The sequence below is a fragment of the Schistocerca nitens genome, chromosome 5 (genome assembly GCF_023898315.1).
Source record: "Schistocerca nitens isolate TAMUIC-IGC-003100 chromosome 5, iqSchNite1.1, whole genome shotgun sequence".
Classification (NCBI taxonomy): Eukaryota; Metazoa; Arthropoda; class Insecta; order Orthoptera; family Acrididae; genus Schistocerca; species Schistocerca nitens.
In genome coordinates this window covers 401888368-401911946 of record NC_064618.1, presented here as the reverse complement: position 1 = coordinate 401911946, position 23579 = coordinate 401888368, and the positions used below count along the sequence as shown (strand labels likewise).

Below are 23579 nucleotides of genomic sequence, written 5' to 3'. Positions count from 1 at the left end.
TGTTCCTGTTCCATCGACTTCACAACGAGATCGCCGGCTACATCGTCGAAAGAAGAATTTTGAAAATATTTTTTTTGAGCAATATTGTAAAATTTTTTTTGTCTATGAGGCACTTTTCCTGCGATCAAATCTATAGAGCTTCTATATATTTCAAAATTACTGGATTTAGGCTTTCCTATCTTCTTTAATACCTGAGCTGGGGTCTATTCTTCCGGGTTTTCCAGGGTTTTCCTGTGAAGGCCAGTTCCCAAATGGGTAGACCTTTTTCGTAATTACACCAATCTACATCTTCCCTGGTTATGTACTCGGGATGCGGGTATACCCCGGTACATGTAAAAGCTACAGCTTAGGTATTCTCGTAACTTATTGTCTTAACGTGTTACCCATACTCTCTATAGCAGAATTCTACTAATTCAAAATATTCCTCTTTTGAATAAACAACCCAACAAATTTTTTTCTGTTAGCTCGCAAAGTGTATTATCATTAACTTTGCTCCCCACAAAACATGCCCAGTTCTCCCATCACGGGATTCGTATGCTGTCCTAAAGATGGGAGAATATAGTGGCCAGCGATGGGCAATACTAGGAATCATAACTTTTTTTGGAGGTTTTTCACAATAAAGCCCCGAACTTCGAGAAAAAACGGCGGAAGCAAAGCTGTAGACCTAGTATCAGTCCTTTTTGTAAGATATTTAATGTAGCTAAAATTTGTACTGTGATAAGTTTCCACTAGAGGAGACAGTTGCCGAGTTATTCAAGAAAAACACGTTTTAAGGTCACATTTGTACGTTTTTCTTGAATAATTCGAGAACCAAAGCCTCTGGTGAAAACGCACTCCAGTACAAAATTTAACTACATCAACTTTTAAATTTTAAAATTTCCTACAAAAAAGTACTGTTCATTTTTTTTCTGTAGGAGTAATATTTTGGTGTAGCGAGCGAGAGAATATGAAAATGGTACTTGAAGGTGCTGTGGGTTGCATAAAACCCAGCGATAGGGGCAGCTGAATCACCGTTTATATCCCAGCAATGAGTGTACTGTTAACGGGGAAGCGGTCGATCCCACAGGGCCGGCTGCTAACAGTACATAGCTTTAGTGTCGAAACCCACATTCTGAAAGTGTCACATTCAACACTGAAACAATGTGATTCGTCTAATAATATACTATAAGCGAAAAAGTCTAGGAATTATCTTGTTCTGTAAGGACTAAAAATTTTAACAGAGGTGTTACAATGCTTCATGAATTTCAACACTGCTGCATAGTGAGTTGGGCCATTGTTGTTTTGACACCTATTGTTCTCACCCTGAGCTATAACTTTGCAAATTATCTTCTTCTTTAAACCTCAGATGACCCTCATTATCGAACTGTAGCAATTATATCTCGACTAATACATCAGATATTAATTCATACAAATTTATTTCATTCAGAAAATACACTTCAAATTTACAGTGGCAATGCGTGCTTTGAGCCAAAGGACGTACTATAATCATGACACCTGAGTAACAAGTCTTTCAGAGTCATTATGATCATTATTGAAACTACTGTTTCCACAAGTAAATGCCAGGTCAATGTCTTGCTCATAGGACAGTGTGACAGCAATTAAGTGATAAACTACATGCTGTTTCTAAACACATTTTACTTTTCAACGAGCTGTAACCTTAAACTTGTGGCACCCCACGGAAGGAAACGGTGATTCGTAGTCGATAATAAAACTTCTTTTCTCAGTTTCGTGTAGCATACCAGTAAATGCGAGGTCCATTGCAAATTAGCTGAACACCAACACAGTAGTCCGATAGTGCACGATGCTACCGATAAATTCTTTCCTCGAGGAACTAATCCTGCAGCACGAACAGTTCACCAGTGCAGGATACGAGAGATTGCTGGCGAGGAGACAGCAGGTGGGGGAAAGACAGGCGGCCCTCACTTGCCGGTCCTGGCGACGAGTACGGGCCTGGGTAGAGACCTCTTGGTCGGCACCTGCTGCTGCTGCTGCGGCTGCTGGTCGTAGACGGCGTTGTCGCCGACCTCCGCGTCTTCGGCGTTGACGTTGTGCAGCTGCTTCCAGGAGACGGCCATCTGGGGCGGCGCGCGCGGCATGGGCACCCACTCGCGGATGTGCATCGGGCCCCACACCTTCTTCCAGACCGGCACCCAGATCATCTTCTGGCGCCACTCGCGCACCCAGCGCATCTTCCACATGGTGCGCTCCACCCACTCGCCAGGCATTTTCTCCGGGCCGGTGGGCTTCTCCGTTGTTAGGCTCACCATATTGCTGTAAAAATATTTGTACAAACGTCAATTAGTCTACGAAATACTTCCTCATGTTCTGCTACATTATATCTCTTTGGTCACGAACCCTCTTGCGGCTTCTTAGGCCGCAGCCAGGTAACAACCCAATATCGCAAACGTAGATAAAATATATACATATGGTGTCTGTTCTTTCGTTCCCAAATGTCCGAAAGAACAGACACCACACATGTACACTACTGGCCATTGAAACTGCTACACTAAGAAGAAATACAGATGATAAACGGGTATTCATTGGACAAATATATTATACTAAAACTGACATGTGATTACATTCTCATGCAATTTGGGAGCATAGATCCTGAGAAATTAGTACCCAGAACAACCACTACCCATACCAACCATCTCTCGTCGTAATAACGGCCTTGATACACCTGGGCATTGAGTAAAACAGAGCTTGGATGGCGTGTACAGGTACAGCTGCCCATGCAGTTTCAGCATGATACCACAGACGTTTTCGATTGGTGAGAGATCTGGAGAATGTGCTGGCCAGGGCAGAAGTCGAACAGTTTCTGTATCCAGAAAGGCCCGTACAGGACCTGCAACATGCCGTCGTGCATTATACAGCTGAAATGTAGGGTTTCGCAGGGATCGAATGAAGGATACAGCCACGGGTCGTAACACATCTGAAATGTAACGTCCACTGTTCAAAGTGCCGTCAGTGCGAACAAGAGGTGACCGAGACGTGTAACCAATGGCACCACATACCATCACGCCGGGTGATACGCCAGTATGGCGATGACGAATACACGCTTCCAATGTGCGTTCACCGCGATGTCACCAAACACGGATGCGACCATCATGATGCGGTAAACAGAACCTGGATTCATCCGAAAAAATGACGTTTCGCCATTCGTGCACCCAGGTTCGTCGTTGAGTACACCATCGCATGCTCTCCTGTCTGTGATGCAGCGTCAAGGGTAACCGCAGCCGTGCTGCTAGCTGACAGTCCATGGTGCTGCAAACGTCGTCGAACTATTCGTGCAGATTGTTGTTGTCTTGCAAACGTCCCCATCTGTTGACTCAGGGATCGAGACGTGGCTGCACGATCCGTTACAGCCATGAGCATAAGATGCCTGTCATCTCGACTGCTAGTGATACGAGGCCGTTGGGATCCGCCACGGCGTTCCGTATTACCCTCCTGAACCCACCGATTCCATTTTCTGCTAACAGTCATTGGATCTCGACCAACGCGATACGATAAACCGCAATCGCGATAGGCTACAATCCGATCTTTACCAAAGTTGGAAACGTGATGGTACGCATTTCTCCTCCCTACACGAGGCATCACAACAACGTTTCTCCAGGCAACGCCGGTCAACTGCTGTTTGTGTATGAGAAATCGGTTGGAAACTTTTCTCATGTCAGCACGTTGTAGGTGTCGCCACCGGCGCCAACCTTGTGTGAATGCTCTGAAAAGCTAATCATTTGCATATCACAGCATCTTCTTCCTGTCGGTTAAATTTCGCGTCTGTAGCACGTGGTGTAGCAATTTTACTGGTCAGTAGTGTATAAATAAGGTTAAGATTTCCAATGATCTCTTCATTCCAGATGCACACCAGGTTCGAACTCTTAAGGAAAACGGCGAAATGTAGCGAGTAACTAGTATAACGGGAAGGGGCACTACAATAGTAATGTGTCGATAAGTGGATAATTTGGGTCTGACCGGGATGTGCTAGGGTACTCCGTACGGTTGCGATGATCACTGTGTCCGGATGTCTTAGTGGCCATCTGTCTACTAAGCAGAAGACCAGGTTTCGATCCCAGTCCGGCACTTTCCCCATTGATTTGAATCAATGCCCACTTGCAATCAATGTCTGTAATTCCTTTGTGTCTTAATAGATAAAAGGAAATAAGACCTGCTCAGATATTGTTTATACGGAAGTTACCATGGAGGTATAATAAGAGGAGCTGTCATGACGTCACGAACATGAAGTCGTCGCCTTACATGTTAATTGCCCCAAACTTGTCTCGTTCACTGCTCTACTAATTATTTCGATTTTAGTCTTAAGCGTAAAGGAATCGCACGTAATGACGTGTGGTCTCATTCAAGCGAAATGGTCTTTCATACACATGAATTTTGGATATGCTGTTTACTTTTCGCCGGCCGCGGTGGTTTCGCGGTTCTAGGCGCGCAGTCCGGAACCATGCGACTGCTACGGTCGCATGTTCGAATCCTGCCTCGGGCATGGGTGTGTGTGATGTCCTTAGGTTTCACTAGTTCTAAGTTCTAGGGGACTGATGACCACAGCAGTTGAGTCCCATAGTGCGCAGAGCCATTTGAACCATTTTTGTTTACTTTTATTTCTGTCATTTTACTTTGAATTTCTCCGTCAATGCAGCTCTAAAAGTTCTCAGTGTGAGCACTGCGAGACGGAGAGATCGGAAAGCGACCACTCATGACAAATTATGTTCTCCGCATTTTCGGGAAGAGAACTTAGACTGAATATCAGTTTCATCGGTCCGTACTAACGAAGATTCTGGATTACAAAAGTATCCTTTACACATAATATACTTCACTTCTTGGTTATTCGACACTCGTAATAAAAAGAAAGTTACATTAACGAGGCGAAATGCCTCGTATTAGTGGATCAGATATGCACTTGAGACCTGAAATACACCTGAAAATACGTTCCCGACACTGTGTTATTCACGAAAATACTGCAACATTTTTTCTTTAAAACAAGTGATGTATTCATTTAAGAACATGAAGCAATCGCAAACAGTGTGGCATCAAACATGGCGCCTCCAATTTCTAGGCGAGTACAGTGTTAAGTCTATAGGTCAGTTCACTTCACTATACCTCCATGGAAGATAAAAAAGGAACAAATATAATGACACTTAGAATGTTTATATAAGAGAGTACTGTATTTTTTCAATTTTTTGCCATGTACAAATATTAACGTGACCCAAAAAGGGGAAAAAATTATTACCTGGAGAGACAATTAATAACTGATAAAAACAAAGTTGAACTTATAATTCCAGTCTAGTTGCTGTTGTTGTTGTCTTCAGTCCTGAGACTGGTTTGATGCAGCTCTCCATGCTACTCTACCCTGTGCAAGCTTCTTCATCTCCCAGTACTTACTGCAACCTACATCCTTCTGAATCTGCTTAGGGTATTCATCTCTTGTTCTCCCTCTACGATTTTTACCCTCCACGCTGCCCTCCAATGCTAACTTTGTGATCCCTTGATGCCTCAGAACATGTCCTACCAACCGATCCCTTCTTCTTGTTAAGTTGTGCCACAAACTCCTCCCCAATTCTATTCAATACCTCCTCATTAAACTAAAACTTAATTAATACAGGACAAAAAGGAAACTGACTTTGGTCACTTAATATCAAACCAGCATTCTGTGTCAAATGTTTGCTGATTTCCAGTGTTTCAAGTAGCGCAATCATCCTGCTTTTGGTAACACAATGCAAAACTTCGCATCATATGTGTGGTTCTCTATTAAACTATGATTGCCAACAATTAAATTTTTCTTTCTTAATCTTCAGCTCCTCTCATGTTCAGATAACCAAATTGCCATACGTCTGCCTGACTGACCAATATATGTATATTTTTCCATGCTTCCATATCATTTTATAGTCACTGCTCTGTGCCAGTTTGTCTTTTCCACTGAATAAAATTTTTAACATGCTATTGGGATTGTACATTGCAGGTCTGCAATTGCGAGAGAATCTGAAATTTAGTCAACGCATGGGACTATGCACAGGTGTTTTTACTGACTGTTTTCTGTTGGCTGACTTAGACACGAGGTGTAACTTCGGAGATCTTCATTTTTCGTAGAATATTATTAATCAGGGCAGAGCATTAGCAAATGTTTCCTATTTCATATTGTTATCATGTTCTGCCAAGCTTGACGGTAAATTCAGTCTATATTCTATATTTCATTGAAAAGCGAATATGACACTAAATCCATAGGGAGGGCAGGGTCAGTTTAAGGTCGCACGGGTTCCTTAGCAATGGCGAACTACTGTGGCCACATTCGGTAGAGTTACTCTTTTTTTAAATGTATTATTTTACTTACTTCTAACCTGTGAATGTAGCGTATAGTAGAATTTTATTTCACTAATTTAAGCACTAAAATATGTAATACGCTTTAATTTTTCAGTCATAATTTTCAAAAACCAAATAAACATTACTAAAGTTACTATCTGATGAAAGGTGTCCGTCTTTTTGGAGGCTTTGGTGGAGACATTTTCAACGAGGTACCTGAATGTCTGTGGAAGAATGGCGGCCAATTCTTCCTCAACAGCCGAAAATGAAAGATGGTAGAGATGTTCCACGCCAGGGTCTGGATCGAAGTCGACTTTCTAACTCGTCCCAAAGGTATAAAACTGCGTTCAGGTTGGGACTCGCAGCAGGCTAAGCCATTTCAGGAATGTCACTGTCTACAAACCATTACCTCACAGATGTTGTTTTACGAGATCGTGCATTGTTATGAAATTTCCTGGCAGATTAAAACTGTGTGTCAGACCGAGACTCGAACTCGGGACCTTTGCCTTTCGCGGGCAAGTACTCTCAGTCTGGAAACATCCCCCAGGCTGTGGCTAAGCCATGTCTCCGCAATATCCTTTCTTCCAAGAGTGCTAGCTCTGCAAGGTTCGCAGAAGCTCTCCTGTGAAATTTGGAAGGTAGGAGACGAGGTACTGGCAGAATGGAAACTCTGAGGAATGGTCGTGAGTCGTGCTTGGGTAACTCAGTTGGTAGAGCACTTGCCCGCGAAAGGCAAAAGTCCCGAGTTCGAGTCTCGGTCGGGCACACAGTTTTAATCTGCCAGGAAGTTTCATATCAGCGCACACTCCACTGCAGAGTGAAAATCTCATTCTCGTATATTGTTATATTCATACTAACAGTCATCTACTCCGGATTGTTTCTCTATTGACCCAAAGGTTAAAATATGTTTCTATCCTTCCTCATTTAGGGTTTTCCTAAGCGTAGTAAGGGGCTCACACTCCAGCCACGAAAAGCGTCCCTATAACGCAATACCATATCGCCCATACTTCACTGCTGACACCAGGCATTGTGGCAGGCAACGTTCTCCAGACATTCGGCAAACCCAAGTCCTTCCATTGGATTACCAAAGGCTATATCCTCACACCAAATCACTCGTTTCGCATCATTCACTGTTTAGCCGTTGCCCTCTTACACCACCCACCACCTCAAGCTTCGCCTAGCATTAACTGCGGTTAAGTGTGGCTTATAGGGAGCGGCTCGGCCATTACACTCCATTCTTGACTGTTGGTAACATTTGGAAACTCACGAGTGATTCCTTCCGCTTTTTTTTTTTTTTTTTGCAACCATCCATTTCTATGCTGGAAGGTTATAAGGTTATTGTGTGTCAGTACATTCAGTACATTAGGTCTGTCTAGACCTAAAGTCGTTATTCCTTCACATTTCCACCTGGCTATCACATCGGTAACACTCGATTTAACACTCGGTTTGTGCAGCCTTAGGACGGCTGAAATGTCCCTGATGGATTTGTTTCTCAGGTGACATCCAGTGACTGGTCCACGTTTGGAGTCACAGCCCTCCTGACCGATCCTACCCGACCCGACCGTTGCTGCTTCGCTGCTGACAAGACTACACTCCCCGCCACCTTTAAACTATCGGGTGCATATCTCATGACATCTAGTGGTCAATTCTGCATTACATAGATTATCTGGATACTTTTGTTCAGACAACGAGTCTCACATATTGTCAACTATTAAAGTTTAAACTTCTGCTGGTAACAAAATTTCACAACATGCCCCATAAGCATAACAAGACCAATCTATAGAGCTCTCACCCCCCCCCCTCTCACACACCCCCAGCCTCCACCCCCCCCCCCCCCACACACACACAAAATCCTAAAACCTACTGTCTCTCTCTCCCTTTTCACACACACATACAATACATACAAAAAAAAAAAAATTCACAGACACCTCTGAAAGGAAAACCTTCAACTATTCCACTGTCAGCCATCTTCTTTTTACACATTGAACTGTTCCACTGCCCGCCATGTTTGTTTTTTCAGATGGTAAACAGTGACAGTAATAGTGACAGTGGCAACTCAATATATAGTGTTTAACAGTGATGAAGATGAGGAAAAAGAGAATGTAAGTGGAACATTATGTAAATAGACACACACACACATACACAGACATATATATACATATAGAATTAATTAATTTCAGGCATGGCTCTGAGCACTATGGGACTCAACATCTTAGGTCATAAGTCCCCTAGAACTTAGAACTACTTAAACCTAACTAACCTAAGGACATCACACACACCCATGCCCGAGGCAGGATTCGAACCTGCGACCGTAGCAGTCCCGCGGTTCCGGACTGCAGCGCCAGAACCGCTAGACCACCGCGGCCGGCAATTTCAGGCATAAAAATAACAATTTATCTACTTTAAGGTGTAAGTGGTTGCAGATGACAAAAACTGTGGAACAAACAGTCACTGTAGAAACACAAAACATCAGAAACACCACACCATGTGGTAAAAAGGTATGAATTCATAATTTATATCTGTTTTTTTAAATATCTGTAATTACGATTTAAAAACTAAGAGTTACATGTATACAAATAGCAAAGAACATTCTTTATCTTTAACAGATGAAAAATAAAAGCCCACTGAAGACGCTGCAACTGCAGTGAAACATGTTTAGGTTAAAAAACAAAATTATGTTTTACTAAAGGCAGATCCTATCCAAAAACATACGTATTGTTAAAGCAAACACGGAAAGAAAGAACTTCAACCCCAAGATGATTGCCCCATAAGACTATGTCACACAGCAGAACATCAGAACGCGTTGGTCTGGAAAGCCTTTGTATGTGTGTGTGTGTGTGTGTGTGTGTGTGTGCGTGTGTGTGTCTGTGTACACATATGCGTCGCATTTAGCAGGGATGCTTAAAAACCTTTAACCGGGAGAGAATGACCACACTCGTGCGTCTTTACAGAAATGTGTTAAAACACAATAGACAAAAATATTGTCGTGGTATATGTTAAGGTGGACGAGTGAATTTATATGTTGTTCCACGTAGGTGTAAAAAAGATGGCATCCTTCAGACATTATCCTCCTCATACCGACGCAGCAGGGAATAATTTCACTGTGCAAGACAACCACCTTCGGCCAGTCAGGGATAGTTTCTCTACACAGCTTGTTGGACGTTCTGGAAAGACTTCCTGCCGCTGCACAGTGTTGCCCGAATCCTTTACAGTTTGCAAGTAACTTTGCCAGAACAATAGCGTTCATTTTTACGACGGTCCTCTTGTCGGTATCAATAATGAAGAATAAGCACCCTCCTTGTATTGTAGAGCAATTGCGTTTCCTAGTATTATTCACCACTTAAATTTTATTCTGTTACTTTTTCACAGATTGCAGCTAAAGTACCAAAAAAGCTAGATGGAAACCGCGTTGAGAAGATGAAATCCTGAGGGATTAATCATATCTCTTTTTTGGAAATTTAAAAAAGCCAACGAAATTATTTATTAGCTAGGTGCCAAATGTGATATCCAGGTCCACACCATGGCACTCATAGAGCAGAATAGACGTTTTTACTGCGGGTAAACTAGTCTGGAAGATTAGCCGAAATAAGGCCGAATATCACTTAGCGAGAAACGTGGATTAGCAGTCACAGTTCGGTAGACATGACAAGCTTATCAAGACGCCCGAACTGGGATTCCGAACAAGTGAACGCCTAAACAAAAACAGGGAAATGATGCAGTGTTACGCCAAAAGTTACTGTTGTGTTATCGCAGACAGGTAAATGTCGAGTACGTCGTTATGACACCGAGATGAAGGAGCAGAGCAAGCAGTGGAAACGCTCGACATCACCACTGTCACGAGAAAAAATCAAGAAAGTCGCTAATTACGAGGGGGAGTTAGGTCCCATGCGTCGCGAAATGGAGACCACAGTGAAAATCAAACAATTTTTATTTGCAACAGTTAGTGTTGCACCAGCTTTCCAACACCCTCGGTATAGTTGGCAGCCGCCTGTGCTTTCCGACAATTCTCTATGCCTCTGCCTCTGCCAAATTGTTGTGTTCATTGCCAGAAGTTTATGTGAGCAGAGATGAAACTCAGAAGGAACTAGTTACGGGTTGAATTGTGGGTGATCAGCCACTCCCCATCGAAAACGCAGTAGGAACATCTTAATTGCCGCTGTAGAGTGCGGCCGAGAATTTTCATGGAGAAGGAAACGCATGGAAGTTATATATTATAGGGGCTGCACGAAATTAGGCGAAATCTCTCACCACGCCTTTATATACAGGGTGTTTCAAAAATCACCGGTATATTTGAAACGGCAATAAAAACTAAACGAGCAGCGATAGAAATACACCGTTTGTTGCAATATGCTTGGGACAACAGTACATTTTCAGGTAGACAAACTTTCGAAATTACAGTAGTTACAATTTTCAACAACAGATGGCGCTGCGGTCTGGGAAACACTATAGTACGATATTTTCCACATATCCACCATGCGTAGCAATAATATGGCGTAGTCTCTGAATAAAATTACCCGAAACCTTTGACAACGTGTCTGGCGGAATGGCTTCACATGCAGATGAGATGTACTGCTTCAGCTGTTCAATTGTTTCTGGATTCTGGCGGTACACCTGGTCTTTCAAGTGTCCCCACAGAAAGAAGTCACAGGGGTTCATGTCTGGCGAATAGGGAGGCCAATCCACGCCGCCTCCTGTATGTTTCGGATAGCCCAAAGCAATCACACGATCATCGAAATATTCATTCAGGAAATTAAAGACGTCGGCCGTGCGATGTGGCCGGGCACCATCTTGCATAAACCACGAGGTGTTCGCAGTGTCGTCTAAGGCAGTTTGTACCGCCACAAATTCACGAAGAATGTCCAGATAGCGTGATGCAGTAATCGTTTCGGATCTGAAAAATGGGCCAATGATTCCTTTTTGAGGATGCAGGGACGATGGGACTGCAACATGGGGCTTTTCGGTTCCCCATATGCGCCAGTTCTGTTTATTGACGAAGCCGTCCAGGTAAAAATAAGCTTCGTCAGTAAACCAAATGCTGCCCACATGCATATCGCCGTCATCAATCCTGTGCACTATATCGTTAGCGAATGTCTCTCGTGCAGCAATGGTAGCGGCGCTGAGGGGTTGCCGCGTTTGAATTTTGTATGGATAGAGGTGTAAACTCTGGCGCATGAGACGATACGTGGACGTTGGCGTCATTTGGACCGCAGCTGCAACACGGCGAACGGAAACCCGAGGCCGCTGTTGGATCACCTGCTGCACTAGCTGCGCGTTGCCCTATGTGGTTGCCGTACGCGGTCGCCCTACCTTTCCAGCACGTTCATCCGTCACGTTCTCAGTCCGTTGAAATTTTTGAAGCAGATCCTTTATTGTATCGTCTTTCGGTCCATTGGTTACATTAAACCTCCGTTGAAAACTTCGTCTTGTTGCAACAACACTGTGTTCTAGGCGGTGGAATTCCAACACCAGAAAAATCCTCTGTTCTAAGGAATAAACCATGTTGTCTACAGCACACTTGCACGTTGTGAACAGCACACGCTTACAGCAGAAAGACGACGTACAGAATGGCGCACCCACAGACTGCGTTGTCTTCTATATCTTTCACATCACTTGCAGCGCCATCTGTTGTTGAAAATTGTAACTACTGTAATTTCGAAAGTTTGTCCGCCTGAAAATGTACTGTTGTCCCAAGCATATTGCAACAAACGGTGTGTTTCTATCGCTGCTCGTTTAGTTTTTATTGCCGTTTCAAATATACCGGTCATTTTTGAAACACCCTGTAAGTACTTGGCGGGAGACACTATTTTCTAGGACGTGACGTGACGCGATCGACAGTCGTACTAGAGACACTGCCCAACACATCACTGCAAAACTCCAACGGTTTTTCACTGTTTCCCATTTCGCGCACGACTGGACCTTACTTTCCGCATAGCCCTCGTAGAATTATGAGACACTTTCAGGTACAAACGTCTCAAGAATTCCTCCAAGGGATCACGGTGAATAATAACGTGCTAAGAGAATTTTCACAGCAAACGATGATATATGTGGCTGTTTTTTTTTTGTTACGTTTTATTTAAGTAGTAATGTGACGACGCTGAAAACATTCAACGCATAACCTCTGCTGTTATCGTTCTGTGTGTGATATTTTCTTCATTTGTGATAAACCAGTGTCTCTGTGAAAAGGTAGCAGAAAACTTCAATCACAATATTTTCTGAAACTTTTCGTGGGATGTGCGGAACCTTACCTGACATCAATTGAAGACACATCTTCCGCTACACTCACCGCCGCCAGTAAAGTGACGACCAAAGCCTGTAACAAAATATAACGTGTTTGATTTAAACTGACTTTGTTGCTACATAAATAGATATATCTTTGCGTATAAAGATGTGACACGTTGTAGAAAATGAACATGTGCTATATAGAAAGAATATTTGACAATACAGGAAACCGATATTTTCGTTAATCTGTGTGTGTGCGTGTGTGTGTGTGTGTGTGTGTGTGTGTGTGTGTGTGTCTGTGTCTGTGTCTGTGTGGAGCACAGCATCACTGTAGAACAGCTGTAGAATGACTTTGAGCGAGTGTCACTTTCTCGGTTGTCGAGAAAGAGCAGCCAGTTAGGATACAGATTTGTGGCTGAAGGAAAAAATACGCTGGTGTCTGAGGTACAGTGTTTGGAATGCTCTGTTTGCTTGTAGTAACAGTGCGTCAAAACAAGCCGGACTCCATTCACTTGTAGATGCAATGCCCCGAGGAGTTCCACATGGTGAGGTGCATCTCAATGAGGTATTGAGGACAATCGTTGGCATCACGTGAGAGGATGCAGAAACAGCGAAACTAGAGCAGTGGTGCTTGGCGAACTCCGTTAAAAAGAAAATCGTATAATCGTCACTGCAGGGGTTACGAAGAAAGGAAAAAGGATGAATGAGGGTCAGTTACTCGATTGTATTGCCAAGTTATATGCCTTGCGTGTCCGCCGCTCGTGGTCTCGCGGTAGCGTTCTCCCTTCCCAAGCACGGTGTCCCGCGTTCGATTCCCGGCGGGGTCAGGGATTTTCACCTGTCCCGAGATGACAGGGTGTTGCTGTGTCGTCTTCATCATCATCGTTATTCATCTCCATTAAGGTCGGAGGACCTCGCCTAGTACGACGGTGCGGGTATGTCGCATCATTCCCCTACGCTCTGTCATACATTACGGGACTTCATTTCCATGCTTTGCGTGTTCGGCGTCGTAACTGTAACTGTCTCGTGGAGTTGACTGTAAAAAAGCGCATGTATAGTGTAGTGCCGTGTTCGTGTTGTTGATGATAATAATAACGAAAGTTGTGAGAAAGAAGGAAAACTGAAATTCAACACTAATAAGCTTGCCACTCCGCGCCCGAAAACGAGTCACAGTCCCCACCATCTTTTTCGCCGTTTATTTCTCTAGAAGATCACCTGCTGGGTCGCAGAATGCAACAGAGCCCATTAAAAAAAAAAAAAAAAAAAAAAAAAAAAAAAAAAAAAACAGTTCACCGTGAATAATGTCGCATCCTGTCTCTCTATGCGAAAGTTTATTTTTCTGTCTACAGTTACACGTCTTCATTTACGTTTTAAATATATATAGGTAACCATACAGCAAGTATTATTAATACCATCACTATTAATATTGCTAATGCTACCACCGTCCCCATCTTTGCTATTACTACTACTAATTCAACTACTAGCACGTACGCCTGCCACAGCAACTATTATTTCTACTGCTGTTGATTTTTAATTACCTCGGAATTACAGTTACGAACAACTTGAATTGGGACGATCACATAGATAATGTGAGGAAGGTAAAGCAGAGACTACGTTTTATTGCTAGAACTCTTTGAAAATGCAACAGGTCTACGGAAGAGACTGCTTACACTACGCTTGTCCGTCCTCTGCTAGAATGTTTTTTGCTGTGTGGGATCCTTATCAGATTGGATTGATGAAAGACACCTAAAAAGTGCAAAGAAGGCAGCTAATTTTGCACCATTGCAAAACAGGGAAGAGAGTGTCGCGGATCTGATAAGCGAGTTGGTTTGGCAATCACTAAAACGAAGGTATTTTTCGGTGCGGCGAGATATTTTCCTGAAATTTCCGTCACCAACTTTCTCCTATGAATGTGGAAATATTTTACTGTTGCCAGCCTATACAGGGAGAAATGATCATAATCACAAAAAAAGAGAAATCGGAGCTCGTACAGAGAGATTCAAGTCTTCTTTCATCCCACGCGCTGTAAGACAATGGGTTGGTAGAGAAATAGTCTAAAGGCAGCTCGAAGAAGTGTACTCAAGTGTGAATTGCAGAGTAGTCGTGTGCATAATATAGACGAAGATGTAGATCTGTTTAGCATCAGACAGTCTGTTCAATGGCAGCCCAATCCGTAGTCGGTTCTATAAGCTTTGTAGAGGAAGCTGTGAAGGAATCTGAAATCTTCAGCCGTTTCAGGTCAGATATTAGTTTCTTACGACAGAGGAAGTACTACGGGGAGGTTTGGAATTTTACCCAGGCTATTGGCGAGTAGTCCGTTGATCAGGAATTATATGCCACTCCATTACCTTCCATTACTGGCCTATTAATGTTGATCTTTTTTCACTAACTGGGTCCGAACTTGCTACCTGTTAGTTATATGTAGCGCGCTATCAAACTGAGCTATAGGGTTGGGTAATAATCTGTTGGTAGGTAGGGAAACCACTGTAAATGAATAGCTCAAAAGAACCCCTTGTAATAACACTTATCAGAGTGAAATGAAACGCACGTGGGTAAATCTTCTGCATTTATCATTCTAATACCTACTGAACATTTTATTCATACATAGTGTGATTAAAAGTATCCGGACCCCCCCCCCCCCCCAAAAAAAAAACACTCGTTTTTCTTGATAGGTGCATTGTGCTACCACTTCAGCTGCGACTTCAGAAGTCATTAGACCTCGTGAGAGAGCAGGATGGGCGCTCGGCGGAACTCACGGACTTCGAACGTGGTCAGGTGATAGGGTGTTCCTTGTGTCATACACCTGTACGTGAAATTTCCGCACTCCTAAACATCCCACTGTTTCCGACGTGATAGTAACGTGTAAACGTGAAGAGACACGTAGAACACAAGAGCGTACAGGCCGACCTCGTCTGCTGACTGACAGAGACCGCAGACATTGAAGAGGGTCGTAACGTGTAATAGGCAGACATCTATCCAGACCATCATACAGGGATTCCGAACTACATCATGATCCACTGTAAGTACTGTAACAGTTAGGCGGCACGTGAGAAAACTTTGATTACACGGTCGAGCGGCTGCTCATAAGCCACACATCACCCGGTAAATGCCAAACGACGCCTTGCTTGGTGTAAGGAGCGTAAACATTGGACGATTGAACAGTGGAAAACCGTTGTGTGGAGTGACGACTCACGGTACACAGTGTGGCGATCCGATGTCAGGGTGTGGGTATTGCGAAAGCCCGTTGAACGTCATCTGCCAGCGTGTGTAGTGCCAACAGTAAAATTCGGAGGCGGTAGTGTTATGGTGTGGTGGTGTTTTTCATGGAGGGGGCTTGCACCCCTAGTTGTTTTGCGTGGCACTATCGCAGCACAGGCCTACATTGATGTTTTAAGCACCTTCTTGCTTCCCACTCTTGAAGAGTTATTCGAAGATGGCGATTGCATCTTTCAACACGATCGGGCACCTGTTCATGATGCACGGCCTGTGGTGGAGTGGTAATACGACAATAACATCTCTGTAATGGACTGGCCTGCACAGAGTCCTGACCTGAATCCTATAGATCACCTTTTGGATGTTTTGGAACGCCGACTTCGTGCCAGGCTTCATCAACTAACATCGATACCTCTTCTCAGTGCAGCGCTCCGTGAAGAATGGGTTGCCATTGCCCAAGAAAACTTCCAAGCACCTGATTGAACGTATTCCTGCGGGAATGGAAGCTGTCATCAAGGCTAAGGGTGGGCCAACACCATATTGAATTTCAGCATTACCGATGGAGGGCACCACGAACTTGTAAGTCATTTTCAGCCAAGTGTACGGATACTTTTGATCACATAGTGTAGTAGCTCGCCGGCCGCGTTGGTCTAGCGGTTCTAGGCGCTCAGTCAGGAACCGCGCGACTGCTACAGTCGCAGGTTCGAATCCTGCCTCGGGCATGGATGTGTGTGATGTCCTTAGGTTAGTTAGGTTTAAGTAGTTCTAAGTTCTAGGGGACTTATAACCACAGCTGTTGAGTCCCATAGTGCTCAGAGCCATTTGAACCATTTGTAGTAGCTCCTCACACGAGTGAAACAGGCCTGGACATGTTCTTCATGATGAACGACAGCTGATTCTTCAGCAATTCAGTGGTAATTCTACTGAATCTGTGCCTTGCAGGTGCGAAGTAGTGCGAGCTGGTAGTAATGAACGCTCAAACAATTAGAAAAAGGGAATTATGGTGTGTTCATTTTCTTGCGAGCGGTTTCACTTCCCGGAAATACATTTTTATCCAAACATATAAGATTTACTGTGTATTAATGTAGGTATTCTGCAGTATATCAGGCTAGGTCTGAAAGAGTATTCTGCTTTGAACGAGTATATCAAAATACATTATAATGATATTTTTCCGTCAACTTTGGTATACTCCTGCAACATTCACTGACTCCCTTCATTATTTTGGCAGTCATTGATATTTCCTTTCTATGTGTGCCCTGTTCCGAGGAACATTGTTTGCTACGTAGTCATTGTTACCGAGCTAAGGAAAACGCTAAATGCGGAACGATGTGAACATGTTTTCCAACAATGTTTACTGCTTACGCTAGAGGAACAGCTCGGACACGATGGTTGTTTGCATCACCATGACAATGCACTGTATCGTAAAGCAGCATCTGTATGGTGATGGTTAGTGGACAACAGCATTACTGAAATGGACTAGTGTGCAGAGCCCCGACCCGAACCCAATGGAACACCTTTGAGATGTGCTGGACCGTCGACTTCGATCCAGACCCAGAATCCGACACCACTACCTTCTCTGGTTTCGACTATTAAGGAAGAATGGGGTGCCATGGCTCTAAAGGCATTCAGACAACTCCTTGAAAGTGTCGTCAGCAGAGATGAAGCCGCCCTACAGGCAAAGGGTGAACACACCCGCCATTAATGTCCCCTCATAAGTGTCCGTATACATTTGATCACTTAGTCTAGTCTTACTACCACTACCGTTGTTGGGAGTACTTCACTCGTCATTCAGTCGGTCCCTTTTACTTCTAGCATTTTTTTTTTCTACAGCCAAATTTCAAAGATATCCAGATATTTTCCTCTTTCTTTTTCACTGCCCTTGATTCACTACCATATATTAGTAAACCCCAGGCAGAACACTTTGAGAGTCTCTATCACAATTTTTGGAATTCTTCTTGTGTAAACAAATCTTTTCAAAAGCACGTAGGTTCCATTTTCCGTAATCAATCGTCATAAGTACCTAAAAGATTTCACTTGTTCCAAGGAACTTCCGTATCTGCTGATTCTTATCTCTTAGGTCATTCTTATTGTTGTGTCTAGTTCCTACAGCATAGACACAATGAGGTAGCTAGGTGCACGCTAAACTAACGCAGACGGGCTTGAAGTTCTGGAACATGAGACTTATCAATGAATAAGAAGAAAAGTACGTAGATGTTACTTAACTTTTATTCTCTTGTTGGAATACATCTCTCTTGAATATTAGTACGCTATTGGCACTGATACAATTGGCGCCTTGCGAGGTAGTAGCTATGGACTAAGCTGAAGGCTATTCTATCTGTCTCTCGGCAAATGAGAGGAAGACTTCGTACGTCTGGTTGCAAGCTATGTCGTCCGTACAACTGGGCGAGGTCTAGTCCGTGTCTTGTGACCTGCCATGTGGTGGCGCTAGGTTTGCGATTACACAGTGGCGACACGCGGGTCCGACATGTACTACAGGACCGCGGCCGATTTAAGTTACCACCTAACAAGTGTGGTGTCTAGCGGTGACACCACACTTATATTTATCCTCACTTCGTACTATTTTCCCATTTTTCTAATCGTCTCCCTCATATATTGTAATTGTGCCTCTGATTCAGCTGTCACTGCTTAGACATCTGAATACCCTTTTTACGTGAATCTGTACTTGAAATTCGTTGCTACCTGGGAAGTTCAAGGACACTTGCATGGCATTCTCTGGCAGAGAACCAAAGAATCCGTGCACTCAAGAGGTTTCTCTTGGCACGTGCCACTTTCCTCGCAGCCGACGTGAGAAATCTCTCAAACATGTCGCTCATTATAAAACAAACGGTTCTCGTATATGGTAGTAGTCTCCCCATTATTTTGAACCCACAACTGAGATTTTCAGGAAGAATGCAACTTCGTAACGATTTATGATGCACAAATGGAGGCAGTGCAGACGACGTAGTTGAGATGCAACATGTCGCTGTTGGTTATTACTGCAGTTCTGTCGCATTTTTCTTCCTGTATTTCTTCTTCTCAAGTCCCGCCTCTTGGTTCTTCCATTCGTTTCTTTCTGTCACACATGACGAGATTACAAAGTGGACCTGCCGATTACGACAACATTCCAAAATAATTTACTATAGTCTGATATCTGTAGCGCTAATCCGAACATCGTTTAAGAAATTACTGAGATTTGAAATGCTAAAAGTACTTTGGGTACAGTTCTGTGGAAGTGTGCGTTTCGAAATGAACTGTGATGGTTTTATACTTTCAGCGTCAACCATAGAAAGAACGTAAATACCAAGAAGTCTCTTACCAGTAAACTGTCTCGTCTAGTGTCAAAAATTAAACTGACGTTAACTCGTCCCACAAACAGCTGTCCTTGGAAAACGAAAAAAAAGTGTTATGTAGTATGGGAGAAACAGTCGGAAAAGTGACAGGCAGCGACATAAGCAGATTTTAAAAACCTTAGTTCTCTGCCGCTAGTGATTTCAACACGAAAGACATATTGGAAAATAAAAATGCACCGCAGTCCTCTGTTTTCAAGTGTGTCATGTGATTGACATACATATTCTGATTGGTTGTCGTTTCTATAATTTAAGCTAGTAAGATCATCAATTAACATAGTCTCACTGCAACGTCACGACGTTAGGTTACCAATTATTTAAGCTATCACGTTCTAATTCCATAAATACCAATTGCAACATGTATGGACTCTATGTAAGGCATATTACCGTTAACACTTTGTATATCTTCGCTATGTTAGGGTAACAGTCATCAAGTGTCCTTCCTCGTCATGACAACTCCACTCTTAATCCACATATTCGGCACTTGTCAGAAGCCGCTGCTGCTTAGGTGTGTGTCTACGTTTAACTACCTGTAATTGTTAGCTCTTGTAATGCTGCGCCTGTACTTCAATAAAAAGTCATGAAAACTAGCATGCCCGACCTCAAACAAATATAGTATTGGTTAGTTATGATATATGACTAGATTAGCCCTGTCTGTAATAATAGCCTTCCAAATGGAAGGTTATACTAAATAAGATTTTCAAAATTTGCGAAGATGCACAGTGTTACAGTTTGAACACATTTCTTCAAGGAATATAATAGTGAAAGTTGTCGTAGAGTTTCTGTAGAACCGTTAGAATGATGTTTCTTTTCCTGTTGTTGTACTAAACTTCCTAAGCATTCCGTAAGCTGAACAAAACATCTGAATAGTCTAGAGAACTTCAACGAGCAAAATTTCGGATCTATGTCTTCACAACTCTATAGTAACTGTTTAAAATGACGACGATGGTGTAACACTGAATTCAATCTCTCTCTGATTCTAATTTCCATCTTATAATGTTGAATGCTGCATAGGCCACATAATCTCATCTGTTGTTCCTACCATTTATGAGTAGAAAATGGTCTTTAGTAATTTCCTTAAGAAAAAGTCGGTAGAGGAGAGCTCAGGAGAAAGCGTAGGCGCAATGACTGTGTATCGCCTTCCAACTACTCTCTGCCTGAAGATATGAGATATACTCTGGCCAGACGATCCAAATGTGACAATTTCTGTTATGCTCGTACCATAAACTATCACGCAGCCTCAAGCGAATGTCATCCTGTTGTTCGGGCAAGACGTTATCGAGAATGTTTCAATACCGTCAACTCTTCAAATAGTTCAAATAGCTCTAAGCACTATGGGACTGAACATCTGAGGTCATAAGTCCCCTAGAACTTAGAACTACTGAAACCTAACTAACCTAAGGACATCACACACATCCATGCCCGAGGCAGGATTCGAACCTGCGACCGTAGCAGCAGCGCGGTTCCGGACTGAAGCGCCTAGAACAGCTCGGCCACGGTGGCCGGCCGTGAATTCTTCCAACAATTTGTGTGCCCCAATTGTTTAACGAAAATTCCAGGTGGCAAATCTCTTACGAGTAGATCACGGACTTCCTGCAGCTTAGGCGTGAAGTTGCGAGACTTGAAAATACCCTCCGTATCAACACGGGGCTAAGCAATAGAAATCACGTGTTCTGAAATGTTGAGACACCAGCAGACTGACGAATGAACCACTAGCCAATGAACTGCGACATTTGTTGACTTGGTTGAAGTCAGGTTGTCCGGAAGGATGTATGCCATCACCGTGCAGGAGGCATCAAACACTCATGCAATCGAAATGCCTTGCGTGGATAACCGGCGTTAACTTGTAATTTGATTGCACCTCCATGTTCCGAAATGTCTTCTTCATATTCGGCGATCCGTGTAGTTCTCCTGGTACCCGTCTCAGATGTCGACTGTCACGGTTTCTATTTCGTTCAGTTTACGATGAATATTATTGAATTCTATTTTGCTAGGAAGTCGCCTGTGTGAGTTTTTTCACACATGCAAATGACTAGCAGTAACGTCATCTCTAGACTGGTTTTCAATCACTGTAGTCGACATAATACTTTTGAGAGATTCATCAATTGTATACATATTTAAGATAATTCTCACCCATTGTTTCGTCTCAGATGGACTGTTTCAATTACATTACACGTTTCTATCATTCTGTATCATCTTCAGATCTAAGTAATTGCGTCAGCAACCCGTCTTGTTGGAATCAAACATCAGAGCAGACTGTTGTGGGGTTCTGAGTGGTTAAGACGGGCTGTTGAAGCAACTACTTAGATCTAAAGATGATCCACAGTGACTCAAACATGTAATCTAATCGAAAATGTGCAACCCGGACGGATTTATCTTAAATGTTTTCAAATCAGCTGAAGACGACCTACAAGTAACTACATCTAGCACGATAAGATGACACCCGTACACTAACTCTAGTAGACTGTGTGCTGACATCCATCGTTGTATTCAGTTCCTTCGTCTATACCCATGACACAGCATCAGGGATGGAAGGTGAACTATCAGAGCTACAGGAAACCAAATAAGCCATAGCTTATTTTGGATCAAAACACTTTCTGAGAAAAGTTCAAAATATAACCTCATGCGAGTTCTCAAATTTAGAAGAAAAACACTATGTTCTATAGCAGACTGTATACATCCGATAAGCTGGGAATGTCACCCGCTCATCCACTTGTACAAGGCAAATTCAGTTCACATCTTTCACTTAAACACAGTTGCAGAGACACTTTCATGTATGTAAAGCTTTTGATGTTACGTAAATCACGTTGTCCGTTCTAATGGGAGTATCCTAATTTTCCATGTACGTGGATGCGTGTTGCAAACTAAGTAACTGCTTTACATTCTATAATTTGTGTACGTTTCGTAATTCTGACATCGTGAAATCCAAGTATTACGTGAGATTTTCTTAACGCGAAAATAGCGAAGGATAGCAGTTTACGACTTTCTACACCTACAAAATAACCACTTTTTTAGCATTAACACTGTATATGAAATGCTAGATGTCCTAAACTATACGAGGAGGCAAAAAAAAAAAAAAAAAGGATAACGTTGCGGTGGAGAGAGATTGTGTAGTTGTTTAGTACCTATTTCTGTCGTATTGTTTTTGGTAGCGCTCTTTTGTTCTTGTTCCGCTTTTTATGATGGCAAGTTTAAGCGGCCAACGTTCAGCTGTGAAATTTTGTTTTCTACCAGTTAAAACGCTGCTGAAACCGTTTTAATGTTGAAAACTTCATACCAAGATGAGGATATGGGAGAAACTTAAGTATACGATTGCTTTGCTCGATTTAAAAATGACGAAATGTCTATTGATGATAAACCTCGTTCTGGAGGTTCATCAACTGCCCGAATCGACGAAAATATTGAAGAAATTCGAGAGATCGAGCTCACAGGCCGTCGACAGACAATTGATCATCTGTCAGTGATTAGTGGTTTATCTTGGAGCTCGGTTTAGTGAATTTTAACGGAAGGTTTGGGAGTGAAAATGGTTGCCGCCAAGTTTGTTCCTCGGATTCTGACTGACAATAAAAGCAACGTCGAGGTGAAACATATCGTGCTTTGAAACAACAGCTTGAAACTGATCCAGATTTTCTGTCACAGGTCATTACTGGTGACGAGCCATGGTGTTATGGTTCCGACCCAGAGAAAAGCTACACTCAAGCCTGTGGAAGAAGACATCGCCACCCCGTCCAAAAAATGTCGTCAAGTCAAATCAAACATCAAAACAATGCTGAATTGCTTTTTGGTTGCCAGGGGCGTAGCTCATACAGAATTCGTTCGCCCAGGCCAGACCGTGAATCAAACCTTTTATTTTGAAGTTTTAAGATGATTGCGCAACAGTATTCGTCAAAAAAGACCCGACTTGTGGCAGACACGACAACGCACCTGCACACACAGCCATCGCTGGTAGACAGTTTTTGGCTAAAAATGGTACGGTTCCGCTGCCCCAAGCACCTTACTCGCCTGACGTGGCTCCGTGCAGCTTTTTCTTATTTCCACGCATCAAAAGGGGTATGAATGGACACCGGTTTGACAACTTTGAATAAGTCAAGAAAATAACGAAGGAGGAGCTGTCTGGCTCTTCTAAAGATCATTACAAATGTTTTGGACAGTGGAAGCAGCAGTGGGACAAATGTATTAGTTGCAACAGAGAGTATGTAGAAGGGGATTAGGTTGTTTTCTAAAAAATTAGAAAACATATAGCTTTTAAAAAATAATTCGTTTTTTTGGGTACCCGCATCGTAAAGCAAAAATTTTAGGAGGAGCATTGAGACCAAAGTGTGAAGCATTTTACCGTTCTACCCATAAAATCACGTCTAGTCCTTCAGATGAGGTAGAAACTAACATCATAAAGACGATATTCCACTGATGATCTCAGGGTGGGAGGCACTCACCGTGAGCGGCAGCGGCTTCATGGCGGCCCGGGACGGAGTGTGGCGGCCGCCCCCGGGGCGT

The 23579-nt window shown here is 43.0% G+C and overlaps 1 protein-coding gene across 1 annotated transcript; it reads right to left on the bottom strand.

Annotated features, from left to right (window-relative positions):
• Positions 1–1782: 1782 nt before the first annotated feature.
• Positions 1783–23543, bottom strand: LOC126259777 (uncharacterized). Its single transcript, XM_049956785.1, has 3 exons — positions 23519–23543; positions 12552–12616; positions 1783–2271 (listed from the first exon to the last, which is right to left on the bottom strand). Exons 1-3 carry the CDS (start codon positions 23537–23539, stop codon positions 1920–1922), a joined length of 438 nt encoding a protein of 145 aa, XP_049812742.1. The 5' UTR covers positions 23540–23543; the 3' UTR covers positions 1783–1919.
• Between the last annotated feature and the right edge of the window lie 36 nt (positions 23544–23579).

Excerpts from the sequence above, each read along its gene's own strand:
- LOC126259777 (XM_049956785.1), bottom strand. The coding sequence starts at position 23,539 with ATGAAGCCGCTGCCGCTCACG. Across the intron at positions 12,617-23,518 it reads TGAAGCCGCTGCCGCTCACG|GCTTTGGTCGTCACTTTACT; the intron begins GTGAGTGCCTCC and ends ATTTTGTTACAG. Across the intron at positions 2,272-12,551 it reads GTGTCTTCAATTGATGTCAG|CAATATGGTGAGCCTAACAA; the intron begins GTAAGGTTCCGC and ends ATATTTTTACAG.